At 36.8% G+C, this 12,906-nt stretch overlaps 1 protein-coding gene across 1 annotated transcript; it reads right to left on the reverse strand.

The window, feature by feature from the left end:
- Positions 1-11,269: 11,269 nt before the first annotated feature.
- LOC101439557 (olfactory receptor 12D3-like) lies at positions 11,270-12,214 on the reverse strand. Its single transcript, XM_058285133.1, has one exon. The coding sequence runs from the start codon at positions 12,212-12,214 to the stop codon at positions 11,270-11,272; it is 945 nt and encodes a 314-aa protein (XP_058141116.1).
- Between the last annotated feature and the right edge of the window lie 692 nt (positions 12,215-12,906).

Here is a 12,906-nt window from a genome sequence, read left to right on the forward strand (position 1 = left end):
ATTTTCTCCCATTGGGTAGGCTGTCTTTTCACTTTCTTGACAAACTCCTTTGAGGTACAAAAGTTTTTACTGAGGAGGTGCCATTTTTCTATTTTTTTTCACTGCTTGTGCTTTGGGTGTAGAGTTGATTAAAATTTTTCCTATTACAAGGTCCTGTAAATGCTTCCCTACATTACCTTCCAAAGTCTTTATGGTCTTGGCTCTTATATTTAGACCTTTGTTCATCTTGAGTTGATTTTTGCCTAAGATGAGAGCTGGTGTTCCTCTCTCACTTTTTTAGATATGGATATAGAATTCTCCAAGCTGAAGAGACATTTCTTTCCCAGTTGAGTGGGCTTGGTGTCCTATCAAATAATACATGACTGTATATGTAAGGCATTACTTTGGAACCCTCAATTTGGTTCCATTGGTAGGTATTTCTATCCTTGTGCCAATATCATGCAGTTTTGACCACTGTAGTTTTGTAGTATGTTTTAGAGTCATGTAGCATGATTCCTCCAATTTCATTTTTCTTTTTCAATATGTCTTTGTCATTTTGGGGCCTCTTCTCCTTCCAAATAAACTTCATAGTTTTTCCAATTCAGTAAAAAATGCTGTGTTGATTTTTATTGGGATTGTATTAAATCTGTAGATCAGTTTGGGTAGGATACACATCTTAATAAAGTTTAGTCTTCCCATCCATGAACAGGAAATATCTTCCATTTATTTAAGTCTTCCTTGATTTCCCTTATTAGTGTTGTGCAGTTTTCTGAATGTAAGTCACTTACATCTTTAAATTTATTCCTAGGTATTTGATTTTTATTTACTATTGTAAATGGTACTTGTTTCTTGATTTCCTCCTCAGACTGATCATTGTTGGTGTACAGAAATGTTACTGATTTTTATGCATTGATCTTATAACCTGTGACTTTGTTGAGCTCATTTATAAGCTCTAGAAGCTTTGTTGTAGATGTCTCAGGCCTTTCTTTGTATAGGATCATGTCGTCTGCAAATAATGAAATTTTGACTTCTTCCTTTCAAATTTAGATGCCTTTTTTACATTTTCCTTGCCTCAGTGCTTGAGAAAGTACTTCTAACACAATTTTAAATAGGAGCAGTAATAAGGGGCATCCTTGTCTTGTTCCTGATCTTAGAGAGAAATCTTTTAGTATTTCACCATTTTATATGATGTTAGCTGTGGGTTTTTCATATATACCCTTCATCATGTTGAGGAAGTTTCTTTCTATTTCTAGCCTTTCCAGTGTTTTTATCAGGAAAGGGTATAGTACTTTGTCTAATGCTTTTTCTGTATCTATAGAGATGATCATGTGATTTTTCCCCTTTCAATCTGCTTATGTGTTATATTACATTGATTGGTTTTCTTCTGTTGAACCATTGTTTCATACTAAGGATGAAACTCACTTGGTCATGTACAATTCCTTTTGATGTGTTGTTGAGTATGATTAGCAAGTACTTTTTGAGGACTTCAGCATCTAGGTTCATTAGAGAGATTGGTCTATAATTTTCATTTCTTTGGTGTCTTAGTTTTGCTTTGGTATAAGGGTAACTTTGCATCAAAGAATGAGTTAGGCAATGTTCCTTCTAATTTCAATTTTTTGGAGAATTTAAGCAGGATACTTGTTAGTTCTTCCAGAATGTTTGGTAAAATTCACCTTTGAAACCATTTGATTCTGGGCTCTTTTTAGTTAGGTTTTTTTTATGATTAATTCAACCTACTACTTGTGATTGGTCTATTGAGTTCATCAATTTCTTCTTTCATCAATGTAAGCTGCTTGAATGTTTCTAGGAATTTGTCCATTCCTCTAAATTATTCTTCTGGTTGGCATTTAATTTTTCAAATTATCCTCTTACAATATTTATTTCTGTGGGGTTAGTGGTAATCATATTTAAATTTCATTATAGGAGCCATTTGGAAAGGGCCTTCTCTTTGCAAGAGCTTTGAGGGAGGAGCTGGGTGTGGCAGATTAAACTATCTTCTAGGCTGAGGAATTAAGGATCAGTTTGCCCTGTAATTCCCCAGTTTAAACTTTTTAACAGCCTTAAAATAAGGGTGGTTAATAATTCTATTACCAAGTTCCAGTAAGTAAAAGAAAGTCCATAAAAGCTATGGAAAGATCTTTTCTAAATTATGATTAAACACATTATATAGTTATAATATATTTCAGAACCTAGTAGTCAGTATGCTTTTAAAATTATAAACAGTTTCAAGAACTTAAACAAAGAAAAGAGGTTTTAGCCTCCTGTAAAGAAAGGAAAGGGAACATTCCTTGCAAAAACTATAATGGTTTCAATATTATTTAGCTTGGGTGTAAGCTCCTTTGGCTTATAAAATACACATTAAATAAATTAACATTATAATTACAAAATATTTGGAGTGTTAAAAACTGTAAGTTCATGTTAATGAAATGAAGCTAAAGAAAGAAATGTAGGTATGCTCTCTTAAATGAATAAAGTAAACTTCTTTGGTTGGTAATAGTAATTTAATAAGTTTATTTAAATGTAAGTAACTAGTCTATGTGGTTATGGTTAATTATAAAAAGTTTGTGAAAGCATCTTTTAAATTGAAACATTTAAGTGGCCAATTCCAAGGAGTCATTTATTAGAAACCTGGATTTGTATTGATGGCAAAAAGTAACTTCATGGTAATAAAACCTGTCTGAAGGTCACTGCAAGGTACATATTTAAATAAATGGTCATGAAAAATTATCTTGATTCCATTAGGAATCTTCTGTTCTCATATTAACAATGAAAGATATTTTTTCCCCTCTATTTAAAATACCTATTAAAATTTCATGGTAAAATTGTAGAAGCAAGCAGAGTCATTTGATATGTCATACATTGCACTGGAAATGTTTAAAGGTATAAAAAATCAAGAGATAAACGTCAACATTGTCAAACTCTTGTGGATTCAAACGAGGCCTTGAATACATTACAGGTTGCCTCTCCATAGGAGTTATGGGCTAGGCTGGTCACTAACCCGCCAAACAATAGAAGTATTTACCACATCAGGTCTCTGGTTGAGCTCCTGAAGTGAACGGAAACTATGTTGCAGTTTCAAACTCCTGCAGCAGCCAGTGATGGCTCAGTACAGCTAAATGTACAATGGATATTGCCTCCAAACTGGCACTGTTCCATAACGCCAGAGAACACTATGTATCAGGCCAGTGAAATACTGGAAACTCTCTCTAAGATCAATGATGCTGTGACTTGCTCACTGTGTGAAGAACATACTAAGTGAAGCCATGATTACCAGGATACTGTAAGTAAAACTTAAACACAATTGGCATTATGGCCTGCTCCCATGGAGAGATAACATGTAAAGTATTGCAAACCTGAAACTTAAAACTATTAATTGCAACTCAGAATCCTTATGCATTAAGTAATACATTAATTAATATTAAGGGTTGTACCTTTATCCTATTCTAATATGCCTAATAATTAAAATGCTATCTTTTCTAAATCATGTACAAAAGTATATTAAATATATTGAATTCCTAGTAAACTTTATTTTCTAAATGGTTAATAAATATTCTATAAAATAAAATAGCAATCTTAGCTAAAAGCAATGGGACCACCAGTGGCTTACAGGTAACCAGTTAATTAATGCCAGGCTCAGCCACCCTACTACTCTACTGTGCTCTACTGTGTAGTGAAATAAGGCTTGCTTGCTAGTGATGGGTCACTTATTAAACAGAAAAATTACCATGAATTGTACAGTTAAAACAAAATGTAAAAAAAAATCCTTTATTCTATAGTTCTGATCACTCCCATAGATAAAAACTAAGAGAGTTTCCAAGTGGTGCATTAATCCTGAATGAAAGCAACTGCCCAAAAGGACCAATTCACCAGAAGCACCAGACGGAGCACATGAGTGCCAATCATTAAACAGCCTGAAATGTGTCTTCAAAACAAAGCTAAATACCTAATATTGTTATTCATTACAATTTCTCTCTGAAAATAAATAACTTAATATATATATATATATATATATATATATATATATATATATATATATATATACTGTTCCCTACCAGCTTTTAAAAGGGGTGCCATCTTTATTAGGCACCTAATATTGTCTACCTCTGTAATACAATGTCCTCTTTTAAAAACAGGTATTCCAAAATTCTAATTGAATTTGTTTCTTTCGGAAGGAACATCTTATTAGCCATATGAAAACTCCATCCAGCTTCATGCCAGATCCATCTTCGTCCAGTCAAAATAAAATAACAATTTTTACACCTTGTTAGGTAAGAACTAAAACCCATGGCCAGCAGGAAGTAGTTACAGAAAAGAGATTATTTCCCTTCAAGACCCTTTTAAGATTAAAGGTGTAGGTTCTAAGGGTAAAATAAAATTAATAGATGGATCTGGAACCTGGCAAGAATTCCACGTAACCATCACTAACCCCAAAGATGGCTGCTGGAAGACTCCCACCCCAAGGATTCTGCTATCCAAAATAAGAATTTCTCCTAAGAGCAAGGAAATGCCACAGTTATTCCCTAAGAACGTTATCACTGGGCCCTCAAGGGGTGATTGATAGGTGGGATAATCAATCAAAACAGCAAACAGCCAAAGCTCCTCCTATGTTCTCATCATACTTCCCTGTTTTGTCCCCTGAAAATAATGATGCCAATGCTTAATAAACTTAAGCTTGGTCTCAGAGACGGGGATATAACACAGCCTGTGCATAAATTCAAAATTGTCTAATTCTGTATCCAGGTGTGCCTAGTCTCTAGAAATCCAATTAAATAATATAGGCCCTATAGGCTTTGAATGTTCAGAAAGGACATAGGCTTAATATGTATTCAAAGTAGCATCCAGATGGAATGTGGGCAATATGTTAATTCAAGTTTACCTGGAAGGTGGGTGATATGTTAACTCAAAACCTATCTGGGGGAAGCAGATGTGGCTCAACTGATAGAGCATCTGCCTACCATATGAAGGGTCCAGGGTTTTATACCCAGGGCCTCCTGACCCATGTGGTGAGCTGGCCCATGTGCAATGCTGCTGTGTACAAGAGTGCCATGCCACACAGGGGCGCCCCTGTGTAGGGGAGCCCCACACAAAAGAGTTTGCCCCATAAGGAGAACTGCTGCACATGAAAAAAGTGTAGGCTGCCCATGAGTGGCACTGCACACACAGAGAACTGACACAGGAAGATGACATAGCAAAAAGAGATGCAATTTCCAAGTGCCACCTGACAATGCAAGCGGACGCAGAAGAACATACAGCAAATGGACATGGAACAGAAAACAGGGGCAAGGAGATAGAAATAAATAAAAATAAATCTTTTTAAAAAAACTATCTAGTATAGAGACGAATACTTAAAACTAACAAAGAAAAGTCCTTTTCGCAGAAAAGCACAGTTTGACTCTGCCACACCTACTTCCTCAGTATAAAAGGGAACCAGAAATCTTATTTGGGGCTTGGATTTTGGGATGAGAAGCTCTGAGCCTGATGGGTCATAAATAAACCTATTTTTCCTTCCCCAAATTATTCCTGAGTCCTGGCCTTTCTATACACAAATAATTGGACCTCTCTCGATGTCTACAACAGTGGCTTCTCCAGGTTCCCCCTCTTTCAGATTCTATTGATGTCCAGCTTCCGAATGCTTCCTCTGTGGTTTGCTCTCTCTGTCTGAATTTCATTCTACTTATGAAGGATTCCAGCAGTAGGATTAAGACCCTTCCCAACTGAGGTGGGCTATACCTCCTTAACTGAAGCAGCCTCATCAAAAGCCCCTACTTACAATGGCTCACACCCACAGGAAGGTATTAAATGTAAGAATATAATTTTCTGGGTACATACAGCTCCAGAGCACCTCAAGGGTGCTCAAATAACTTCCCATGTGCTCTCTTCTGATTGGACAGGTGCCCTCCATGGAAAATACAGGATGAATGTGCTTACTCCACCACGCTGGGAATCAGAGCCATATTTTGAAGTTACATTAAACTTGAGCAAAACAAAAAGTTGGTGCTTATTTCTTCCAGATGTGGTTTCCATCCTGTTTTCAGAAGAGATTACCTATAACAGCAATTGCAGATAGGGGTGGAAATAGCTTTGAGTTAGTGGAGCACCAGGCTTACTTTAGAAGACTTGTGTTTGAAGTTAGACTTCCCTGCTCAATACCAGGGCAAACTTAGTCTAGGTCGCTGTGGTTTCCTTATCTTAGATTTGCCTTTCTGTAAAATGAACCTGACTTTTAAAAACATAAATGCAAATGTGCTTTGTGATATAAATGACCATGGAAAAATAACACATTGTTTTAGGGTAGTAGAATGATGAGAGTGAACATTTCTTGTGTGAATATCATGTATGACACTATTTGTATGATTAGTAATCTCCAACCCATTTAATATGCACAGCAAGCCCTTGAGAGAGGTACTATTCCTATCTTTTTTATAGATAAATAATTGAGCCGTAGAAACGTTTTTCAGCTTTCCTAGTTCACATATCTAAGAACTGATGAGACCATTGCACAAACTCAAGAAATTTAACTCCAAAGGCTTTATTCTAGCTGGTATATATACATATTGAGAAATAGCAGTGCGGTTTATTTTCAGTGGAACTAAAAACAGAATAAAGCACTGAATCAATGTATTTTGAGTATTTCTTTAGATTATTCCAGCTCATTTAACCACAAATCAGAGAAATTTAAATTTTTAAATTTAAATACATTCTCCTAATACAGAAAGTGGCCAACTATCATTATCCTGAAGGTCCTTCAAGGATTTACTTCTACTCTGAAGCTACAGGTTATAACAACTGTTAATCTGCAGTAAAGACATTTTATCACTGATGCCTGTATAAGGAAGTAGTTCAACCATTAGACACAGAGCAAACAGCAGCTGCTTAAGCCATCATTTTGCAGTTTCTTTGCAATTAAAAAGTCTTCTTGGAAATTGGCTCTTGGTCTACCAGTAAGTCACTTGGGTACTCATTAGAAAGCTTACTGAAAATTGTATCATTAAAATATTATAAATGTTCTCTCAAAGCCAGTAAACACATAATTGTTCAGGTGTTTCCAAAGATGATTCTTCAGGGCATACCTACCAAACACTTACATAATAATTACATGAAGAAATATATCAATGTCCTGAACAATTATGGATATTATTAGAACTCACAATCACTAATTATCATTAATTTTACTGATAATGTTGTCTAGGTCCATACTATTCTGATATTTTGGAGCAGCACTGTCCAATATGGTAGTTACTAGCCACAGGTTTAAATTAATTAAAATTAAATAAAATTAAAACATCAGTTCCCATTCATATTTGAATCAACCACATTTGAAGTGATGACCAGCCATGAGGCTAGTGGCTACCATGGAAGACAACCCAGATCTAGATAATTCCCATCTTCTCAAAATATTCTTGGGGTAGTATTGTTCTAGAAGATCCAGGCAAATGAAATTTGTAAGAAAATATCATTAGCTGAGGAAGCTGAGAATTGTCATCATTAATAAAACTATGCAACCAAGCTGGTGTTTATGGGCCAGATTAATTCCACCTGAGTCCTTGAGCCTTTTCAAGTATGTCTGCAATGAAATAGATTGGGAGCATTTCACATAAAATACCTCCAATGAGGATCTGGTTAAAAATAGCAAGAAAATTAAAAATGCTTGGCAATGCCACTGTAATCCCAAGCTACCATCTACAAATGTTAAATATTCTTATGAGTTGGATTAATACTGTGAAGTGAGAGACTTCATGAAATTAGACCACTGAGAAACCTATAAACTTGTATGTATCTGTATTAATCCATTACACATTCAAATGTATGTTAAACAGAGGTATTTATTGTATATACAGTTTTTACTATACTCTAACCACTTATTGTAGATTATTGTATGGACGATTCCATTTAATCCCCAAAATTTATGAGTAATTCTACTATTTCCATTTTACAGAGAAAAGAGGTGATCATTATAATTCATAAATGTCCTGCTTGGTTTCATCTGCATACCCAGAATTGGTTTTTAGATCTATGCAGATCCCTAGCCTGGATTCAATTGAAAACATCCTTCAAAACTTTATAAACTAAGAGGATTTGGTGCCTGTTAATTATGTCCAGATACTTTTCTCTTATGTAATATTTTAATATCCCTTGATTTATTATCCCTTGATGACTTTTACTATATCACAAACCATGGGTCAACCAAGAAAATAGGATGGCTATTCAGGTATACCCAAGCCCAGATGTAATGCTGCTGTCCCAGCATCCTAAACAGTCTCTCCGTCATTTAGGAGAATAAATGTGGTCCTCATGGCTGACCAGACCACACCAGGAATGGGGCCAGCTTTGTATCACTACCTTGAACACCTGCCTCCAGGCCACGGGCTGGAGGGGAGTATTTACCTGCATCTCCTACACTGCTTGAATTTTTACCTCATGCAGGCAACCAATTTTTGTCAGTTTTATTGGATTTTAATATATGAATTAAAAATTGTGCATAAAAAAGTCAAATGTGTAAAGTATGGTAAATTTTCATAAACTGAGCACAGCCTTGCACAGGTTCCAGATGAGGAAACACAATTAGCCATGCACAGAGTTCCTTTCTGTGCTTTCCTGAAGAACATCGCCCTGAGGACAGCCAGTGGTTTCATTCTAAGTACATAAATTAAATTTACCCATTTTTGTACTTTATATAATTAACTTTTGTCACTCAATATCTCCTTTTACTATATACATAAATTTTGAAATGAAATATATGTATTGATCTCTTGAGTGGTGAAGAAATGAAATAAAAATAAGTGACATATTGCATAAAAGTACTCAGAAATTTTATATACATATATTGAATAAACATTCAAGATTTTCATTAGTCCTTTTTTCTCACTTGCAAATGAAAACAAACCAGAGCTGGGTATAAAAGTATATTTTAATATAAGTAAAGATTTATTTTTTCTTATCACTAGTGTTCAGATAAAGACAAGAACATTTAACAGAATTCTGAAAATTACATTTTATGGCTGTACAAAGTCCCTTTTGATCAACAATTAGTTGGAAGAACCCATATCTGATTATTCATATAAATTCTAACTCAAACTTTTATAAAAATGAACATGGTGTATGTGAGAAAGAAATACACCAAGAGATACAGAAAAAGAAAGAGATAGAGACAAAGAAACACAGCATGTTAACTAGACAATAAGAAAGACAGAAAACCTAGAAATGCTCAAATATCTGTGCAGATCAATAAATCTACTAGAAAAAGCAAACAGTTGAATTATTGTGTAGGATTCTGTAAACTAAACCACCAAATAATTGCCGAATTTTCAACTGGGTATGTGTAAAGATAAAATCAACGTATCTGAAGAGCGTTTCAAAATCAAAAGAATATGTGATTTTTTTCCATCCTTCTTAACATTAATGATTATTTTCACATCTCTAATATCTTGCAGACCAGTTCACTTATCCTGTTATACCATTGTGATAATGATATCAGATATCAAATAGAATATTGCTTCTACTTAGATAAACACTTTCTATTCATCCTAGGTTTTATCTCCATTTACCCTCTATAGTAACGTCTTCATCTGTCATTGTTTGCCTTACATGATTATGGTTTCTCTTCTTACCTGATTCTTCTTTGTAAAGTATAAAGTCCCCAAGAGTGAAGATTATGTTTTCTTTATTATTACTCTTTTTTCCCTCCCCCTCTCTCCCACCCTGCTGTTTTTTGCTATCTGTGTGCATTTGCTGTGACCTCCTGTATCTATTTCTCTTTGTCTTCTCTTCTCATTTTTCTCCTCTAGGATTCACTGGGATTCAATTCCTAGGGACCTCTGATGTGGAGAGAGTTTCCCTGTCACTTGTCCCACCTCAGTTCTTGGTTTCTGTATCACCTCACCTTGACTCTCCCCTTTATCTCTCTCTTTTCGCATCATCATCTTGCTGCATGACGCCCTTGCACAGGCACTGGCTTGCTCGTGGCATGCTTTTTTTTTTTTTTTTTTTTTTAACCAGGAGGCCTCCAGGGTCCAATCCAGGTCCTCCCATGTGGTAGCTGGAAGCCCAATCCCTTGAGCCTCATCCTCATCCACTTTCCTTATTTTCACTCTTACTACCTGGAAAAATTAATTCAATCATACCCAGTCAAGTTAAATTGTCACAAAGTTGTTTTTGATAGCAATGACTATATCCTTATCTCAAGGTAAAGGTCTTAACATACATTGTTTTGGGCATAAAGAGGACAATTAATAGGAAAGAATAGCTAAATTCAACCCATCTGCACTTTTGAGTAAAGCAAATCAAACCTTTATCACACCTTTGTTATGTCCATAGCCAAATATACTTACACTATAGACATTCCTGTAGGGTTAATGCAGATAAATAACAATTGAGGCTCATCCTTGTTTACTGACTCCCATACCACATACATAAGCTGTCAGCAAATATTCAAACTTACGTATTCCAAATAAACATAGAATCTCATTACTTCTATGAACCCACCATGGTCCACATCTCCCTCAGCTGTTCTCTAGAAGACATTCAGGGACTTCCAGTGTATTTCATCCTTGTCCCCTTACTCTTTCTCAACCTAGCAGATGTGGGATTCTTTCAGCACAGAAGTGGTATCAAGTCATTTCATTGCTCAAGCTTGTCATCCTTAATCATTTAGAATAAATGTGAAAATACTCAAAACAACCCAAAAAGATGCCCTTGACATGATCACTATCCATTGCCATCCTCCTTTCCTGTGCCTCTCAACCACCCACTGAGCTCTGGGCCATAATCCATCTTGCTTTACCCACAGGCAGTTGCATGTACTTCCCCACAGCTCTTTCACCAATGTAGGTCTCCATAGAATGCTGTCTTCTCAAATACTTGCATGCCTCACTACTGTTTTCTTTGAAAGTCTGCTCTGCTCAAATGTCATCTTTTTGGAGAGGGCTTCATTGATCTAACCGTGTAAAGGTGTACCCACCTCAGCTTGCCATTTCTTCTTTGCCTTGCATTTACTCATCCATACCTTGATTGTCCCCTCAACCAAAACTTACAGGCATGTCTGCATGGCATGTCCTCTTGGATTTTTTTCATTATCCACCTTGCACACTACCTGTTCAAAAATATTTTGAATGAATGAGTAAATGAACAAATGACTAAGCAATTAATCATTAGGCATGTCTGAGTGAAGAACATGTTACCATAATACACATTTTTGAAAGGAAAATAAAGTTCAAGAAATGCATTGATTTATCACACATGAGGAAATGAATGTCATGAAATACACATGCAGTTTGCATGTGTTCTAGTGCCATCAATGGTCATGTTTAGGCAAGCAGAATCTTCCAAAGACCCTCCTCAGCGCCAGCATCACTTCCTTATTCCTAAGTGTGTATACTACTGGATTCAGCACTGAGGTGGCAGTGGTGTGAATGATGGCCACAAATCGTTCCTGTATGACAGAGTTGGCAGTGGTGGGAGGGATGTAGGTGAGGCCCACGGTCCCATAGAAGAGGCACACCACCATGAAGTGGGAGGCACAGGTGGAGAGAGCCTTGTGGAGCATGCTGCAAGACCGGCTCTTGAGCAGAAGGAAGCTAATAATGTAAACGTAGGAGAGGAGGGTGAGCAAGCAAGCCGCCATGGCTAAGCTGCAAGTGACAGTGAAAACAAGCCACTGGTTGAGCCTTACGTCACCACAAGCCAGTTCCAAGAGGGGCTTGACATCGCAGAAGAAGTACTTAAGTTTCTGAGAGCCACAAAACTTCAGGCGAGCAGTCATAACTGAATGCAACAGAGCATAAAAGAAACTGTTGAGCCAGGCCATAGCTGCCAGCTGAGCACACACCTGGGGGTTCATGATGACAGTGTAGCGGAGTGGGTAGCAGATGGCCACAAAACGGTCAAAGCCCATGATGGTCAGCAAGATGGCCTCGGTGCCACCCAGGAAGTGGAAGAAGTGCAGCTGAGTGATGCAGCCGAGGAAAGATATGGCCTTGCGTGTGGAGAGAAGGTTGGACATGAGCTTGGGGAGAGTCACCGAAGAATAGCAAATATCCAAGCAGGAAAGATTTCCCAGGAAAAAATACATAGGCGAGTGCAGTCTTGGCTCTGAGATGACAATCACTATTATAGCCCCATTTCCAAACAGGTTCATCAGATACAAAAAGAGGAAAATCATGAAGATGACAGGTTGTAAATTGTGATCACCAGTCAGGCCCAGCAAAAGAAACTCATTCACTGCTCTGATGTTCTCCATTGCTTTTGGCAAGAAGGATATTGGTGACAATTAGCACACGTGCTCCAGTATATTGTGTAGGGTTAAGTAGATCGGATTATCATCTGGAAGGATGGAAGCATGAGCTAGTTTGAGCAGAATGATTAGGAGTCGTATTCATTTACAAGATAGTGATCAAAATAGAAATGCATGCTAAATTATGTGATAAAGTGTTATATAAGTGAGACATAGAAGTAAGGATACTTAGAATGCTGTGAATCCTGAAAACAGTGCATAAGAAGTCAAGTCAGATAGTCAAAGAAGACATATTAAAAAGTAAGAAGAGCAAAACTCATCAGGCCTTACATATGGCATAAAAATTAATATATTTGATCAAATTCCATCAAAGACACATTAGTAGATATTGAAAACCTGCTTCAGTGGTGGTGTGAGGCACAATTACTTCTGGGTCCTGGTTGGAAATGACAGTGGTTTAGACACAAATGTCCTCACTTGCCCAAAAATAAGACAGATCTGTACAGCCTAAGCCTTCAGTGAACCTAGAAGGCATTAACCACACACACTTGAGACCACAGTGGGCAGAGTGAGCTCAGCCCAGGAGAAATTCTAATGGGATTTACAAGGAGAGCACTTGCAGGAAGGAAGAATCCTAATCTTGAAAAGATTTCACTGTAGGAGACTCTGCATACACCAGAATAGTCAGCCCTGGACAA

Source organism: Dasypus novemcinctus, chromosome 22 (assembly GCF_030445035.2).
Source record: "Dasypus novemcinctus isolate mDasNov1 chromosome 22, mDasNov1.1.hap2, whole genome shotgun sequence".
Taxonomy (NCBI): domain Eukaryota; kingdom Metazoa; phylum Chordata; class Mammalia; order Cingulata; family Dasypodidae; genus Dasypus; species Dasypus novemcinctus.

What these genes read in the sequence shown, in the direction of transcription:
- LOC101439557 (XM_058285133.1), bottom strand. Translation starts at nt 12,214, where the DNA reads ATGGAGAACATCAGAGCAGTGAATGAGTTTCTTTTGCTGGGCCTGACT.